Source organism: Staurois parvus, unplaced genomic scaffold, assembly GCF_062004578.1.
Source record: "Staurois parvus isolate SC_StPar_1 unplaced genomic scaffold, SC_StPar_1.0 ptg001045l, whole genome shotgun sequence".
Taxonomy (NCBI): Eukaryota; Metazoa; Chordata; class Amphibia; order Anura; family Ranidae; genus Staurois; species Staurois parvus.
The window spans coordinates 2,952,018-2,971,135 of NW_028318841.1; the positions used below are offsets into that span (position 1 = coordinate 2,952,018).

The window sequence follows — 19,118 nt, forward strand, 5'->3', positions numbered from 1 at the left end:
CTTCCATGTGGTGGCATTGCTGACAGCATGAAATGGGAAGCGGTTTTCTTTAAGTAATGCCCTTTTATAAACAACTGTCTGCTGGACACCTATTTAATTAATAATTAGGCTCACCTGTAGTTGAATTCTTGTTACTTAGGATTTTGTTGTCTAAAATTTAGCTTTCCTCCTAAGCTTTATTGGGGTGTATTCATTTTTGCAACATGGTCTTGAATTAATTTGTTAGGAAAAATAATCTGTGTACAAATTAACAAATCTTGTTTCAATCAAGGACCCGCATTTGTAGGTGTGTTTTGTAGTATAGTGTATCATAGAAAATGTTGATTCTGAAAGGACACTAAAAGGTTTTCTAACAAATCTGTTTGGGTGTACTCATTTATGCTGAGCACTGTATATACAGCAGGTAAAATAAGGTTGTGAAGGTCGAGAGAGCTCTTTGCTTTTACTCATCATGAGGCATTTGTGTGAGACCTTGAGAATGAGACATCTTTTCATAGGCTAATCAGTTGAGACTGAACCAGCTGATATTAATTAGCACTGACAAGGGGCAGAATTTCTCTTTAATTACTGATAGTTTTCAGCTGGTGTCTTGGATTTCCATGTCTTCATAACTTTTTCTCGGGGTCATTACATTTTATTACACATCATTTTTTTTTAACTTATTTGTTCTGGTTTCTTTGTATGTATGGATTGCATGGACTGTCACCGTTTTAACCGACATGTGAAAATTTCATGGCAATAGCACCTTTAGAACTATATTTACCTACAAAAATGCTGACATGTTCAATACTTATTTTACCAGCTGTGCGTAGATATATATTTGTAAAGCTTCCCCACTCCCTCTGTAGAGAAGAGCCCATACATAGGTTGCGTGCGGACACACACGTGAGTTATCGACACAAACGTTTTAGCAAGAGTAATAATTTTAGGACAAGACCTCCTGTGTAACTCTAAACTGGTAACTAGTGAAAGCTTGTACAGCATTGCCTATGGAGATTTTTTAGGTACCATACCTTGGCACTGTTTTACAGGTGTACGCAATTTTAAAGCATGCCATGTTAAGTATCTATTTACTCAGCGCAGCTTCTTTTCTTTTTTACCAAACAATTGGGTATATGGTTATATGGTGTTTGTCTGCACTAAAATTAATTTTAAAAAAAGTGTTGCGCAATCATCGCGTAACAAAAAAAAAAAATTTGCAAAGCCATTATTTTATTCTCTAAGGCCTCTTTTTAAAAAAAAAAAAAAAAAAAAAAAAAAAAAAAAAAGGTGTGTAAATTTTATTTCTAGCAAAAAAGTGAGGATTTTTACATGTGGGAGAGAAATGTCAGAATTGGCTAGTAAAATACAAAAACTTTTGCTATTTATTTTTTATTCTGCTGTTATAGGGTTTGCAGGGACATCATTTTTTTCTCTTCTCCCCTTGAGAGAGAGCAGAAAAATTATTTTTAGGCAATGTCACAAGCTGGGAGCAGGTATGTTTTGCTATTGGTGCCTGCATTATGACATACTCCGGGGGTTAGCAACCAGTAGATTGTGATCTACCAGTAGCTGCTGGCCAGGTGACTGGTAGATCTCGGTTTGGGCTTGCTGACCCAACATCCCAAAGCATCAAACAGAGTGCAATGCAGAGGAACTACGTGTAAAGTTGGAACTGTAGTAAGGAGCAAGAGCTGCACAAGTTGATGTCCTCTGTAGGGCTGCTCCTACGCCCTGTCATGGTTGGTGGGTGTAGCACCAGCCAAGCATGACCCATTCAAGTGAATGAGGCTGCTCTGCAACCTTGCGCAGTACAGCAAACAAGGGGTTAAACAGGCTGCAGTGTTTTGCCCTCTCACCGCCTGCTTCAAGCCCTTGAACCATGGGCACTTGCAGAGTGGCCCACTACTTGAATGGGTCTCTGACAGGCGCTAGCACCTACCAGAAGCAAAAAGGGGTGTGATTCCTGCAGCAGCATGTGTACATCTTTGGCTGCTGCTTCACTAGCTAAAGGGGGTAGGGATTGGGGGATGGTAAAACCCTGATTCAACTGCAGGGTTTTACCAACCACCAACTTTACATTTGAACAAGCCCTTAGGGTTCCACTGCCTATTACAACTAAGGACTCATTCACAGGTGCAGTAGGCACTGCTGCTCCTCTGCAAAGCGATCCCAGGGCATTTGGCACGGTGGTGAGGAGGCGATATATTGCCTCTTCATCACCTGGTTTAAACCCATGATTACCGTGCCATGCACGCGATTGTGATACGGTAGTATGGCAATTAGAGGTTTCAGACAGGTGTGAGGAGGATACACTATGCCCGATGATCTTTCACTTCACCCATGTTGTTCAGGTAGACCTCCACCTCTGAGGTCGCCTGCCCCTGACAGACTGTTATTGGGTTCCAAAATGTAACAAATGTATTAGTCAAATTCCTAAAACTTTGCTTACCCCAATACATACAAAGAATTAATAAAGATATATAGACCCCCACTATGCCACACAAAAAAAATTGTATTTACTACTTTTGGACTAAAAGTTCCCAAGAAGAAAAGGCAGATTTAGTTGGCATAACACAAGGCAACTTCATAAAAAACACACATTTTTATTTCCACAGAGTTAAAACATACATTTTATAAAAACAATGCAGCACCATCTAAAAATTATGTCTGAGATCGCAAAACACCCAACCCTGAGATGGAGTCTGGAATAGGCATACATTAGAATCATATACCAAACCCTGCATAATTGTATAATTTAATTGCAACATAATTGGGTTCTCTGTGTATTACCACCGGCATCTCGATACTCAAATTGTCTATGAGTTTCGCAAACTCATTGTGTTGCATCGTTTTTATAAAATTTTACGTTTTAACTATATGGAAATAAAAATTTGTGATTTTGAATTTGCCTCGTGTTATACCGCTAAAATCCGCCTTTTCTCTTGGGAACGCTCAGTCTCAAAGTAATATATACAAAGGATGCATTACTAAAGTAGAACTATTAGTGGTCCTTAAGTAGAACTATAAGCAAAACCTTTTTCATTTTGGACAGAGTAAGGGAAGGTCATAACCACCCCTTGTCAATGTATTTTTTGCCATTTGTGTCCTATTGGGAATAACTCCCTCACTTCTTGTCCCATAGCCAAAACAGGCAGCAAGAGGAAATTCCTGCAAATAAAGGGAATCCCTAGGGGACCCTCAGGTAACCAGAACTAGTGTCTCCATTGGAAGATTTCCCCATCTATTACTTTTTGGGGGACAACACAAGATTTGGGATTTCTTTTACTTTCAATAATGGTAAACAGGACAAATGGAGAGTGTGTGTGTCTCCCCCCTCCACTCTATCCAAAAAAAAAATAAAAATTTTGTAATTTAAAAAAAAAATAAAAAATATATATACTTACAAAGGAGGGATCTTTGTTGAGGCAGGCATCAACAAACTCTTTAAATGGTTTGCTAAAATCTCCTGTTAAGGTGGGTGGGTTATTTTTAGGGATAAGAAACAGTACCCTCATCGGATGCATATCGGAGTTTGGTGGTTCACCTTTTGCTAGTTCGATCGCTGTAATACCCAATGACCAAATATCGGCCTAAAAGAAAAATAAATAAATACATTAAACAAGAAATTACACATCAAAAGTGAAATTTAATTTTAGCAAGTGTATAGTGTGTATTCAGTACTGTTTATTGCTCATGAAGCATCCTAACTCCAAAAAGGGTGGCAATTTCATTTTCATCAACAGGTGGCACTGAAAACAGAGGACCTTATAAATGAGTGTTCACAATGGCAGTTTTCACTTAATGTGACAATAGTTGTCCTGTAAAGGAAAAAAAAAACACTCCGACTATGGAGCAATATATAATTATTAAAGATGAGATATTGAACATCAAACCAGGGAATAGCTGTGGCCACTAGTGAAATAATACAGGTGTTTACTTTGACAGATTCACTTTAGCTAGAAAAACCAGCTCTGATTTTTTGTGTGCAAACATACTGAAATGTTAATATGGAATTAGCCAAAAATTGTAAAACAGTTTTATTGTTGCTGTTCATGGTGGAGATTTCTCTTTTCTTTCTCACCACTGGGACAGAAGTGAGGGAAAACGTCTGACAGGCATGTAATCGTAACAATTTTTGACTGGAATTAAACAGTGTAAGACATCGTAAAACGGTCAGTGTTCGCACATTACTTCCATTATGAAGCTAGAAAGATTTATTTCTTACGTGTGGTTGCCTACAATGCTGATCTACACAGCTAAATATCAGTGGTATGTTATGGTCTTAAATAGGGTGCCAGGCCCTGCACTCCAATTTTAAACTCCAGTGGCCAGACCATTTTTACAGTTTTTCCATTGCTTTTCTATTTTTCACTTACAGCTCTCGGGAGTTTGTAAAAGACCTCCCAAATGATACATTTTCCAAAAGCACATGACCAGTAGAAACAGAAGGTGCTACTGATTTTTAAGGCACCAAGGTATTTGTGCGAATGTTTATCAAAACAATATTTTCACACAGCAAATTTTTAAAAATTCCTGCTACATTTCTACTAAATATAAAAGCTAACCAGTATTGAGTCAATAAATATTTGTAAATTTCAAACTGTGACTTTTTTCGAATTGGTGAAAATTGGAGTTGCGCAAAATTGTAAATAACCAGTTTCTCGAAAAATAAGGATTTCACGTTTCCCTTAGAGCTTTTAGAGTTTGTAAAAAGCCCCCTAAAACCATATATTTTCTGAAAGCACATGACCTGTAGAATAAAAAAGTTGCTACTGATTTTTTTAGGCCCAACAAGTAGATGTGCAAACGTTCAAGTCACTATTTCTACTAAACACACTAAAATCCTTAGCTGGAATTGAGGAATCTTTTATATTATGTTTGTGTGCAAATAAGGACCCGTTCACATGGAAGGCTGTGTTTATCCGCATGGAATGCAAAGGTGTTCTGTGCATCCTTATGCAGATATTCCCATTTATGTCAATTGGGATGCAACCGCTGAAAAAACAGAGCCGCTGCTCCCAATCTGACATACATTCGGGTATAGGTGCATGGCCCCAAACGCAGAAAAAGTTCAGGAACATACACCCCTTGTGATGTCAAGTTGGGAGCAGTGGCTATGTCAATGCAGCTGCTGCTGGGGCAGGAGGTGAATGAGAGAATACCTGCTAGCTTCTGATGCAGGGAAGGGGTGCAGGAGGATCAGTGAGGTGGGATCTGTTTGGACAGCTAAAGCCCCCCCCGTAGCCACGGGAGAAGGGGGGGAAATTGCTGCTGGGGGTGAAGTGGCAGGGAAAGGGGACATTAGATTAGATTTAGATGTAAACAGTAGGTGGAGAGACATGAGACAGGGCAGAGAAGCGGCTGGAGTCATTTTGGGCGAGTCGCTCTGATCAGTGGTTTGTCAGCCACCAATCAGAACTTTCAGTTAGTTTAGCATAGTCTGTTATACATTCATGATCACTGAAGTGACCATACGCTTATAAATAGGAGGAATTCCAGGCCCCTACAACATATAGACCTGGCCAGCTGAAAGTGGTGCTGTACGCCGTATGGACCTGGCAGCAAAAGGGTTAAAGTTTCTTTATACAAAAAGTGTATCTTTACATACAAATCTTTAAATGGTGACTAGCATTGGGAGGAAACTATTTAACATAAGGTATTTAAAGAAGATAAGTAGCCACACAATGAAGTTGGATAAAAGGTGGTTCAATCTTAAACTGTGTAAGGGGTTATTTACGGTTACATCCGTTCCACAGCCTGGTGGTGCCAGCGGGAAGTACGAATACACCAAGAAAAAAAAAATTAGATGGGTTTCTTAGAGAACGCATTGTACAGTGATATGGTAAACAGTTGTGACAAACACACAAGTTGAACTGGAGTCTTTCTTCAGCCTTACCCACTATGTAACCAAATATCTGAAAGTGGGAGCTGCATTACTTTTTTCCCTATATTTTCACATGGCATTCTTGTAAATAACTACAAGGAAATCAGATTCCCAAACACAAAAAAGTGTGACTTGAAGGCTTGAAGTACCTCATGGAAAAGACTAGGTGGTCTTACATATCAGAAACATTGGAACTGAAAAAGCCCAAGAAGGTATAAACTGAACAAGTTTCATGAGCCTTAACTGGAAATGGAGATATCCTATGCTTCAATGCATAACCCATAGTGATAACTTGTCTAACCTACCTAGAAATCATGGAACAAGATGCAGAATATCCCCTTGCAGGAGCCCGCAGGTAGGACAAAAAAAAAAAAATCCTAGTCCCGTATAGAGGCAGTGGCTGAGAGGTTAACTTGCACTGTCACATCACATCTAAGTAGTGTAGAGAAATCTCTTTGGGATTCTGGACAAAGGTGGCAGCACAATGCCTTAATAAGGGTGGAAGGGGAACCACCCTGAGGAGAAAGAATACCAGAGGCTTCAAAACCTATGAAAAACAAGGAAGAATTCTTTACAAGATAAGGCCGCCAAGTACAGTAGCCAGTCTTGCTGATGTGATAGCAATGAGACTGTACACCTTACAAGTAGGGTTGCGCATGGGATTATCTTAAACAGGTTCAAAGGGAGGCTTCTGTAGAGCAGACGGGACTTGATTAGGAGCCCATAGTGAGGCCAAGTCTCACAAAGGCTGCAGGATAACCCATAATTCAGAGCAAGTTAGCACTGGAGTTGAATTGTGTCTTGTCTGTAGGAGAGCAAGTGCCCAAAAGGACACCTGGAGCTTACCGGGAGCCAAGGAGCCACCTACAAGATTGGGACTGTGCACCTGAATGTGTCACAGGAAATTCAACAAAATCCCCTAAATTGTGAGGAGAGCATTACATGTTATGTCAAAGCTGTCAGGTATCATGGCAGTCCTATGACACATTACTCTTGACTGAAGAGCTCAACAATCCAGGGCACTGTGTCCAAGGAAGAATCCAGCAGGTGGGAGTCTTAAGGGACTGGTTCACATAGGTGCAGATGGCCACTGCCCTGGATTTGTAGAGCACCCTGCAGCTAACGGTGCCTCACTGTACTACTGTACCAAGGGTTCGTTTCAAATGGTGGGAACCAGGGTATGCTTCCCAGAAGCACTGCTAAGGGGTTACTTATCCAGAAGTTGCAAGAATTAGCAGCAGCAGCTTAGAAGCAGATAAGTGGAGAAAGGACTTCGATGACAAGAATAGTACATAGACTTCCCAATCTTTCAAGTACAAAATAGAATTATAATCCAGACATTTGCTCTCAGTAGAGAGGTCGTCCACCACCTAAGAACACTAGCACAAAAGTGAGGATTGCTGGGAGAGAGAGGGTATATGAGCTGTTCTAACTTTGTTTGGCAGTGTCCTAACCTGAAGGTGGCACTATACTGTATAACCATGGTCTTCAATAATGGAAACCAGGGTCCTGTGCTGTAGGATTAGGAAAACAGTTTACACAAGAATGAAGAGATTGTTTTGCTATGATGCCATTTCTGGCTATATCAACAGGTATTTTAAGCACTTGCTTGAAATGTTCTTAGACTACAAAAAAAGAAAAAACTACTGCACCCAGCACATCTAAGTACTTGTAAGCTGCAATAAACTAAACATTTTTGGTCTTGTATATGCTTCTGAAAGGACCACAATGTGAAACACATTAAACATAGCTAACAACTGAACAAGCTTTAACCACTTCACACTATTAGGACACACCTGTATGTCGTCTGGTTGAAGTGGTACTGGGATCATGGCTGTAGCTTTTAGCCAGTGATGGGCTTTCCTGTAGAAGTGATCCAAGCAGCTCTACAGCCACCCAATTATTTATACAGGGTGTGGAAGGCAGCACTCCCTCTCAATGCCATTCCCTGGCTCTATGGTGCAATCGGGGAGCTGGGGATCACTGCCACCCATAGGGTCTGGTAACCCCCCCCCCACGATGTAAGAAACCAGAAGCGACAAGATTACATTACTTCAGGTTTGATTTTGTTTACAAGCCATTACCAGCTTGTAAAGCATTTAATAAACCAATGTCAGCCTGATCAGATGCTTCTGAAGGCAGAGGAAAGATCAGGGACCAGACCCCAGATCTCTCAGTAAAGCGTACCAGTCACTGCCCATACCATTAAAAAGGGATGTTGTTCATCCCTTGTGACAGCAATAGTTCATCTCCAAAAAAGCTGAAGTGCCCCCGTGCCCTCATGCTCACCTACAAATTCAAGCACATACATGGGTCCCGCATGAATATGTAAACTAACCGCACCACACACATGAGATATCATCGTGAATGGCAGAGCAACAATTCTAGTGCCAGACCACCCTAAACTGGTAACCTATAAAGGCTTTTAAAAAGCTTGCCTATAGATAATTTAATGTACTGTAGTTTGTCGACATTCAACTGGCATGTGCCATTTTAAAGTGCGATATGCAAGTTACCCATTTACTTGGTGTAACATTATCTTTTATATTTTACTAATAAATTGGGTATTATATTGTGCTTGTGTGCACCAAAATTCATTAAAGTACTTTTTTTAAAGTTTTTGTTTTGAAAACCGCTACGCAAATATCATGCATCATGAAAAATTGCACTACCATTTTATTTTCCAGTGTCTCCGCTTTCCAAAAATATACGTTTCAAAAATATATATTTCAGTAATTTTCTAGCAAACAAATGAAGATTGTGCAAGATATTTAAGTGTTTAAAGGAAACCAATCCTACAGCTGAAGTAAACTTTTGTGTGATCTGGCACTAAATATGTATGCAAATGTGCTAGTTTATAGCACAGAAAGCCTAACCATTTGCATATTTTCACAGTCAGGTCTATAAATATTGGGACATCTACACAATTCTAACATTTGTGGCTCTATACACCACCACAATGGATTTGAAATGAAACAAACAAGATGTGCTTTAACTGCAGACTGTCAGCTTTAATTTGAGGGTATTTACATCCAAATCAGGTGGTGTAGGAATTACAACAGTTTGCATATGTGCCTCCCACTTGTTAAGGGACCAAAAGTAAATGGGACAGAATAATAATCAGAAATCAAACTTTCACTTTTCAATACTTGGTTGCAAATCCTTTGAAGTCAATTACAGCCTGAAGTCTGGAACGTATAGACATCACCAGATGCTGGGATTCATCCTTGGTGATGCTCTGCCAGGCCTCTACTGCACCTGTCTTCAGTTCCTGCTTGTTCTTGGGGCATTTTCCCTTCAGTTTTGTCTTCAGCAAGTGAAATGCATGCTCAATCGGATTCAGGTCAGGTGATTGACTTGGCCATTGCATAACATTCCACTTCTTTCCCTTAAAAAACTCTTTGGTTGCTTTTGCAGTATGCTTTGGGTCATTGTCCATCTGCACTGTGAAGCGGCGTCCAATAAGTTCTGAAGCATTTGGCTAAATATAAGCAGATAATATTGCACGAAACACTTCAGAATTCATCCTGCTGCTTTTGTCAGCAGTCACATCATCAATAAATACAAGAGAACCAGTTCCATTGGCAGCCATACATGCCCACGCCATGACACTACCACCACCATGCTTCACTGATGAGGTGGTATGCTTAGGATCATGAGCAGTTCCTTTCCTTCTCCATACTCTTCTCTTCCCATCACTCTGGTACAAGTTGATCTTGGTCTCATCTGTCCATAGGATGGTGTTCCAGAACTGTGAAGGCTTTTTTAGATGTCGTTTGGCAAACTCTAATCTGGCCTTCCTGTTTTTGAGGCTCACCAATGGCTTACATCTTGTGGTGAACCCTCTGTATTCACTGTGGTGAAGTCTTCTCTTGATTGTTGGCTTTGACACACATACACCTACCTCCTGAAGAGTGGTCTTGATCTGGCCAACTGTTGTGAAGGATGTTTTCTTCACCAGGGAAAGAATTCTTTGGTCATCCACCATAGTTGTTTTCTGTGGTCTTCCGGTGTTGCCGAGCTCACCAGTGCATTCCTTCTTTTTAAGAATGTTTCAAACAGTTTTGGCCACGCCTAATTTTTTTGCTCTCTCTCTGATGGGTTTGTTTTGTTTTTTGTGGTGTATAGAGCCAAAAATGTTAGAATTGTGTAGATGTCCCAATATTTATGGACCTGACTGTATATTCCAAAATGAAAAAAAATAAAATACACACACACATACATACATACATATATATACACACATATATACACACAGTAATACCTTGGTTTACATACGCCTCGGTTAACGGAACTTTCGGTTTACAAATTTTTACCGCAATACGCAGCAAGTTTCCCCAGGATCCATTGCACCTGGAAGGTTTAGATCTCCGTGCATGCTGGAGTCTGTGTTGCGCCTGGGAGGTTTACACAGTAGCACTGTGCATGCTGGAGTCGGTGTTGCGTCTGTGAGGTTTAGCATCATGCATGCTGGAGTGTGTGAAAAGGTAGGGAGGTGAGCTTTGTTATTTGCATGCCTTTTACTGTGTGTTCTGCATTGTGGGGTGGTTTCCATGAAAGCTCATGTGCTGTGCATGGCTGCTACTGATAGACTTGGGGCTCTTGGACTGGGTGTGGGTGTACAGTAAAGCATTTTTTTTATTTTCTGCTCACTTAGTGACTGTGGTGTCATGGCACCCAAGAAAGCAGCGGAAGATGGCAAGAGGAAGAAGGAGATGATTCTGCTTGAGGTCAAGAAAGAAATCGTCAGGAAGCATGAAGGAGGAATGCGATTGACTGACCTTGCCAAAGCGTATGGAAGGAATGCATCCACAAATCGGTGCCATCCTAAAGATGAAAGAGAAGATAACTGGGAGAGATCAAGCCAAGGGAGTCACAAGGGTCTCCAAGCAATGGTCAACTGTTCTGGAGAAGGTCAAAAAGTTGCACCTGCTCTGGATTGAAGAGAAGCAGCGTGTAGGGGACACAGTGCCCGAGGCGATCATAGGCGAAAAAGCCAAGGCCTTGCACACTGACATCCTCGACCAAAAGCCAGGAATGTCAGCCAATGCAGAAGGCTTCAAGGCAAGCAGGGGGTGGTTCGAAAGGTTCAAGACCAGATCTGGCATCCACAGTGTGGTCAGGCATGGAGAGGCCACAAGTTCTGATGTTGCTGCAGCTGAGGAATTTGCTACTGAGTTCCTGGAGGTCATGGTTTCAGAGGGCTACCTTCCTCAGCAGGACTTCAACTGTGATGAGACTGGGCTCTTCTGGAAGAGGATGCCAAAGCGTACCTTCATCACAGAAGAGGAGACCTCATTGCCTGGCCACAAGCCGATGAAGGACCATCTCACCCTCCTCTTCTGCGCCAATGCCAGTGGGGACCTTAAGATCAAGCCCCTGCTCGTCTACCACTCAGAGAACCCACGGGCCTTCAATAAACAAGGTGAAGGAGCAGTTGAGCGTTTTCTGGCAGTCCAACCCAAAGGCTTGGGTCACACACCTCTTGTTTGTGCAGTGGGTCAATCTTGTTTTTGGTCCTGCTGTCAAGCAGTACCTTGTGGACAACCTGCCGCTCAAGGCCGTACTGCTCATGGACAATGCTCCTGCTCATCCTCCAGGCCTCGAGGAAGACTTGCTGGAGGACTTTAACTTCATCACAGTCGTGTTCCTTCTGCCTAACACCACCCCACTACTCCAGCCAAAGGACCAGCAGATCATCTCCAATTCTAAACAACTTTACACAAGGGAGATTTTCCGGTGATTCTTTGAGATGACAGATCAATCAAGCCTCACCATCCCTAAAATCACCTTGGCGCAACCTGTGGCCAGACTGTGTTGTGACACCTGATTCTGATGCTTCTGCACCTGCACCAGAGCCAACAGTGTTGAAGGAGATAGTTTCCTTGGGGAAGACCATGGGGCTGGAGGTGACTGAGGAAGATGTCTGCGAGTTGGTGGAGGAGGGACACAACCGTGAGCTAACCACTGAGGACCTGGTGGAACTGCAGGAGGCGGCGATGGAGGAGCGGGTCTCATTTGAGGAGGAAACAAGTGAGGAACAGCTCTCTTCCAGGGAACTCGAGGCATGCCAACTGTGGGTAAACCTACAGGCTTTTGTAGAGCAGCACCACCCAGATAAGGCTCTAGCCCAGAGACTTGTGAACAGTTTTGACACCAATGTAATGGTCCCTTTCCGAGGGATGCTGAAAAGGCGCCGGAGGCAACAGACAATGGAAAGGTTCCTACTAAAACAGCCTAGACATTAAGAACCTGCACAGAGTCTGGCTAATTTATTCATGGCTAAGTGGGAGGAGGATTTAATTTACTCCAGGGACTGGCCACACCTACTCTTTTATCATCATATTGACAACATTTTGTTGTTGTGGGATGGTGATGAATTGTCACTCAGGAACTTCTTTACTACTCTCAACTACAATACTCTTAATATCAAGCTAACATTTCAATTTGATTACCATGAAATTAATTTTCTAGACTTGGCCATTTTCAATAACGGTACAGGGTTATCATCTAAAACATTCTTTAAAACAACAGACAGGAACAGTTTTATTCCTAAGAACAGTTGTCACCTGCCCAGATGGTTAAATAATTCCTCAGGATTCGCAGGAATTGTGACATGGTGGAGGACTTTATCACACAATCCAATGGGCTTAAAAAATAGGTTCATGGAAAAAGGCTACGATAACAATATATTAGAAACAGAAATCAATCGAGCTAAAGACACAGATAGAGATATCCTACTCTCTACTGCTGATAAAAAATAAAGCCGAGACATTCTGTCCCTTTATAACTAATTTTTCCACTCAATTTAAGGACGTGGCAAAAATTATAAAGAAACATTGGTGCATTCTAAAAAATGACCCTGTCCTGGGTAATTCTTTGCCCAACCATTCTTTCCGTGTAATAGGTGCATGCTGTGCGTTCACAAAGGCATCCATAAGAATCCTATCTACATTTTCTGCTCTAAATCCACAGGCAAACAATTTGTTATCACTTCTACCATCACATGTAATAGCCTTTATGTGATCTATCTCCTTGAATGTTCCTGTGGCAAACAATATGTGGGCAGGACCACAAGGAGGCTTAGAGATAGGCTACGGGAGCACTTAATTAATATTAAAAAAGGTTACAGAGAACATTGTTTCGATGCATTATCGCCAACAGCACAATAGGAACCCTCACTCCCTTAAATTTATGGGTATTGATATCATCCAAAAGTACTGGAGAGGATTCCATAAAAGAAGGGCAGTATTGATGTTAGAGACTAAATGGATTTACTACATATGCAGTCTCCGCATGGTCTAAACATAGATTTAGAAATCAATTGCTTCATTGATACTAGTTAGCTTGTGTTTGCCCCATTTCCTTTATTCGCATCATTTTTATCCCAGTATGTGCTACTTCGTGTCTGGTTGCTAATTTTGCCATTTTCTATTGTAATCAATTTTTTATATTTTTTTTATATATTTTGATATATTTTTTATTATCACTTTTTACAGTTTTTATTATTTGTCTTATTATGACCTTTTATATCTGTATGGTAATTCCATACTTATATATTTACGTATTTATAATTCCTTTATTGTTTTAAATATTTTACGTGTGCCTATTACTGTGTCCCCACTAGAGGGATTTTAATGTGTGTTATTTTATACCTATGGATTTATTAGTAATTGCCTACTTTTATTTGGTATGTAATCACTTTATATGTTGTTACCCATTTGGGATCCACTGGGGTGTTATACCCTTCTGCCTCACAAGTTTTACCAATTCTGTCCTGGCTATGCTCCTACATTGTGATGGCGGTATTTAAAAGGTTACCATCTCACCTACTAATATCTGCCTATTTGTCCACTTTATATACTTGGGTGACTCATGGGCATTCAGTGTCAATTGATTATCCCTGTTTTATATACATTTTTCATTTTTTCTCCATTTTTTTAGTCATCTCCCTGGTGATCCAGGTGTCATTTAGGTTTATAATTTTAGATCACCAGTAAAATGGCCGCCGTCGGTGCCCATCACGCACGCGTGATTGTCAGTGTATATAACACTACAAGAAAATGGCTGCGGCGCATTCACACTGTGCATGCGCGGGTATACACGGCGCATGCGCACCAAACGATATAACACGGTCTTTTTTCTCTTTGCACACTCCCTTTGAAAACGTGTATTACACACGAAAAGCGTCAGAGAGGTGCCCCCCAGCTGTTTTACCGCACCGCAAGGCCTGTATAGGACGACCGGCGGCCATCTTTGATTCAATTTGTAAGCGTGTTTAATTTTTTTTGCAGTATTCTTCATTAAAGTCTACTACACTATCAAAGCTCTTGTCTGGGAGCCCTGGCCTTTTCAAGGTTTTCACCATATCCTGCCTACCCAGTACCTGATGACTGGGATGATCCCCCTGGTGGCTGATATTGGCATTTATGGAGGCCTTCTGTTGATCCTGGATGCATGACACCTTGTGGCTACATTAAAGATGACCGCTACCTTTCCAGTGTTCCATATCCAGAGTACCAGGAGTAGGTCTTAAATACTCCATGCGCAAGCACCTCATCTATCTGGTTAGTGTAATCTACACTCGGTTTCACCACCACATGAGTCACGGTTACTCTGCTGTACCAGTTTATTGACGCTTCACAGAAGTCACATTTTATCTTGCACTTTTTCATTTATGAACTTTCAATTATGAACTTTCATTTATTGAATTTTAGGATGCATACCGTTTTTTCTGGAACTTTATTTGAAGTGACGTGCGGTACCATCCAGTGAGGTGTCATTATGCAGCATGACTGCATATTAATGCACCTCACTGCACCTCTGGGCTGCGTTGTAATGAGAATTGGGCACATAGAAAACTGTGCTCTATGTGCCATAGTAATGACAGGCGTTCTTCCAGTGCAGAAAAATGTTAGTCACTGCTCTAGTGTGAAAGGGTCCTAATAGGACGAATTTGCAGTTCTAGGTAATCAAAAGACACAATATTTCCGACTGTAGTAAAGAAACCTCTAATACACGAAGATCGGTCAGCTACCATGTCAGGGACAATTTTCTCATGCATGAAGTGCACAAACAAATTGATATCCTTATGCAGAGGGGCAAATAGTCTACTGCATTTTATTGTAGTCTGAAGAAAAACCACAGACTGAAATGCAGTTCCAACACACAGAAGATAGAGCCACAAGCAAAACAACTGAAGGCTCAGACTGATAATTAGCAAGATGCCCAGCATATCATTCCAGTGTCCTGCGGGAATTCTGTAATCACACTGCTCCTTCACAGGATGCCTGAAGCAAGTTGAACTATCTGTAAACGAATATAAGGCCAACTACATGGGCAGAGTTATCAGCTTTCAGTTCCCAAACCATTATACCCAATTTCACAATTGTGATTTTTGTATCATGTCTGATATAATTAGATATTTAAAATGTGGTAGTTTTTCATGTCGCTCATATTTAATATGCCCCTACACTGACTGATACACATTATGGTAAATCCACTGGCATGCTAATCTTGTTACTGTAAAGGCTGAATGGAAAAAATATTACAAGTGACATTTTAGTATCAGCATTTCTCATTCTCAATCATGTTCTTTATGTGTCTATAGCATAAGAGGCAGGAATAGCCAATCTGAGCTGGCCAGATGAGAGCCCATACAGCAAGCTGAGGTGACACTAGTGGCTCCAAAACGCAAGATCTGTCGGCTACCCATTCAGTGCCTCCTGATATCCCCACCTTAAGGTGGTACTAACCAATGCAAGTTTCCTGACTGCATTAAAGTAGAGCTATAGACAAAATGTTTTTTTCCCCCATTTTGGATAGATATCCCTTCAGATTTTTTTTTTCTCACCATCTGTCATATTTTAGAGATTTCCTTTCACTTCCTGTCCCACAGCCAAAAAGGAAGTGAGAAAATCAAAATTACTATTTGAGTGTTTAACATTGGGCTACTGCCAAAGGAGCTTATTGAGGCAGCCTGACACCATATGGTTTGCCCAAGTACTTAAAGTGGTTCTAAAGGTAGGTTTTTTTTTTCCCTTAATGTTTTCTATGAATTTAAGTAGAACTATAGACAAAAAAACTTTTCTTTTCATTTTGGATAGAGAAAGGGTTAAAAACCCCTGAGTGTTTTTTTTGCCATTTGTCCCCCATTGAGATTTACCTTCACTTTCTGTCCCATAGCCAAACAGGAAGTGAGAGGAAACCCCCGGCAAATTAAGAGAATTCCAAGGGGACACCCAAGTCACCAGAACTAGTGTCCCCATTGGAAGATTTCTCCTCTATTACTTTTCTGGTAAACAGGACATATAGGGAGAGTGAATCCCCTTAAGAGGGAGCACAGACAGCAATAAAAACTGACAGGTCTCCAAAGAAAAAAAAAAAAAAAAAAAAAGCTTTGCCTTAAGTTATACTTTAATGCTGCTGAAGCCCCTCTGAGTAAGCTCCTTTGTTCGATCTCACCCGGGTGGATGACTTTACTGCTCTGCCACAATCTGATCTTGTTCAGACATGGTGTTTGGCTGCTTCGAAACAAGCCCTGTACAGCTTGCCTTTGGCTGGACTTTATCCGTGCAGAAGGCACTGTCCTGCCCCGAATGGATTAAGCAACAGGGTTTCTTAAAAGTTATTCTTACATCATACAAAAGAAAAAAAAAAAGGTTTCTCGCTCCATTCTGAAGAAAGGTTGGCCTTGTCAATTATGGCAACGTATCGGGCTCGAATAGGAATACGGCGCCACAGCCAAGAGCCAAACCAAACGCTAGGCTTGTAGTTGCAGAGCGGTATTCACAACTCAAAAACAGGTATTCTTGAAGCATCTCTTAACCAAACATTGCAGCCATGGCATGTGCATAAACCTCATTCGGCTGCCTTTGCAGCTTAAGGCTCCATGCATTCATGATTTCTTAAACTAATAAAAGGCTGGCTATATAGTTTTTTTAGTAACGTTTTATTGGTGTTTTTAGAGTACATGTTGGGGGGGGAGAACAAACCTAGAAAAAAAAAAAAAGCTGTTAGGAGTGGTTTTAAGTTTAGCTTTCTTTTCTGTTCCTAAACCCTGATTGCTTGAAAAACACTACTAGCCTAAAATAGTGTGCGTGGACACATAAGATAACACTACTTAGCCTCTAGGAGCAGAAAAAAAATGCTGATAGCTTCTGAAGGCTGGAAAAAAAAAAGCTAGTGTGCATGCAGCCCAAGGAAGGTTGGACACACTGCAGCTTATGCACCTATTTACAGCATCCATCCCCTCTGCCACATTACAAATGTAATATAGGTCTGTGTCTATTGTTTGATATTTTATGAATAGATTTACATTTCAAATGCCTGATCAACAGCCTTAAAGTGAAATCTTAACCAAAGCCTTTTTGTTTAGCACAGGGAGGGGTTAGAACCCGTCAGGTTTTCAGGGTATGTATGTGTTCCAGCTTAGATCTCTTCACTTCCTGTGGGTTTGTACTAAATAGCCATCAGGAAAGAAGAAAAAAAACAACAAAATAACCTGACTTTTGCGTATTTTTTAAAAAAGTTTTTAAGTGGAGAGGGCTTAGGACACCTGTCAGGTTTGTATTGCCGTCTGTGCCAACATTAAGGCAATTGAAGCTCTCTATTAGTCATGTTTATCATCACCAAAAGAAAATCCCAAATTTGGGGTTGTCCCCAGAACAAGAATAGTGTGGATAACTTCCAACAGAGACACTATTTCTGGTGACAGTCCCTCACTTCTTATAACTATAGGACAGGAAGTCAAAGGAAATCTCCCCAAAAGGGGCACAGATGGCAAAAAGAAATATTAGTGGTTATAACCATCATTTACGCAACCCAAAGAGAAAGAAAATTGCTTTTAGATCTACTTTTATTTTTAGATTTTTAGTTCTAGTTAAACGACCATGAAGAATATGCATCTGTAAATTAAATCAAGCCGTTTAACCCTCCCAAAACATAGTGTGATTTAATCTAATAGCATATTCCTTGGATGAAATCAGTTTCCCCGTGGTCTTAACCTTCAGGTTCCATGCACACTACCGTTTCTTCAAGCTCCTAGAACCTATTGGCATACTTTTTTCTGCTCCTAGAAGCTTAATAGTGTTATCCTATGTGTCCATGCATGCTACTTTAGGCTATTAGCATTTTTTTGAGCTTTAGCGTCTAGGAGCAGAAATTTTTTATTTTTTTTTTTAAAGTTTTATGGAGTTTCCAGCAGAAAAAAAAATGCTAAAGGATCCTACCAGCTTTTTTTCAAGCTTTTGTTCCTTCCTCTACATGTACTGTAAAAACGCTAATAAAATGCTAAGACTCCTAAGTGCTTCTGAACTCTACTTAAAACACTTTTACCAGCATTTTTTCATCCAGCGTTTGTGGAGCTTAAACAAGAAAAAAAAAAAAAAAACACGTTAGTGTACATGGAGCCTTAGACTAGCCAAACAAAGCAGAATACCCAGTACAATCATGCAAGATTTTGAAAACAAATGTGAAACATAAGGATACCTTCTCGTTCTTACCTTGGAATCGTAAGCAGATTGTTGTATGACTTCAGGTGCCATCCAGAAAGGAGTACCTACAAATGTGTTTCTTTTGATCTGTGTATCAGTCAGCTGTCCAGCAACACCAAAGTCAGCAAGTTTGACATCCCCTTGCTCAGACAGTAGGACATTGGCAGCTGGAAGAACAAAAGAAAATGAGGCAAGAATGAGCCACAGCTGTAGTTAGGGGGTAGGCCGGGTATTAAAATTTTACTGTTGCAAACCTTTGATGTCTCTGTGAATTTTATTTTCTGAGTGCAGATAATCCAGACCTTTTAAGATTTCTCTCAACATGGTTGCAATCTGGAGTTCATCAAAAGGACCAACACGAAGCTGAAAAACATTAACAAAAAAAAAAGTTTAAAAAATATACTTTACTGTGTGCCGAACAGAACTGCAGCCAAAAGCACATAACCAGAGAACCCTCTAAGGCTTGGGATGGTAGCCTTTTTTATCAAATATATTTCCATAAAAAAAGCATGCAATCATTTTGGCTGAACATGAATGTATACATACCCAGAAAAAACACAGCCTTTGTTGCTTTGAGACAGTAGGCCAAGGTGTAGAAATATATATGCAATATTTTATAGAAAAGATTTTGCTGGACATTATAGCAGCTGGCTCAACAACTGCTGCAATTTTTAGATGGCTGTCAAAACACAAAGAAAGTGCACTGACATACTGCAAATACACATTTGAACGACACAAAGTCACATATTTCAAGAGTG

General features: G+C 40.6%; 1 protein-coding gene across 1 annotated transcript in view; it reads right to left on the bottom strand.

Moving 5' to 3' along the window:
- STK26 (serine/threonine kinase 26) overlaps positions 1 to 19,118 on the bottom strand; it is a 149,549-nt gene that overhangs the window by 35,652 nt on the left and 94,779 nt on the right. Inside the window, exons 4-6 of the mRNA XM_089657954.1 lie at positions 18,615 to 18,723; positions 18,370 to 18,527; positions 3,387 to 3,572 (exon numbers count right to left, since the gene is read on the bottom strand). Of these exons, the coding sequence (XP_089514080.1) occupies positions 3,387 to 3,572; positions 18,370 to 18,527; positions 18,615 to 18,723 (453 nt within the window). The remainder of the gene's footprint in view (positions 1 to 3,386; positions 3,573 to 18,369; positions 18,528 to 18,614; positions 18,724 to 19,118) is intronic.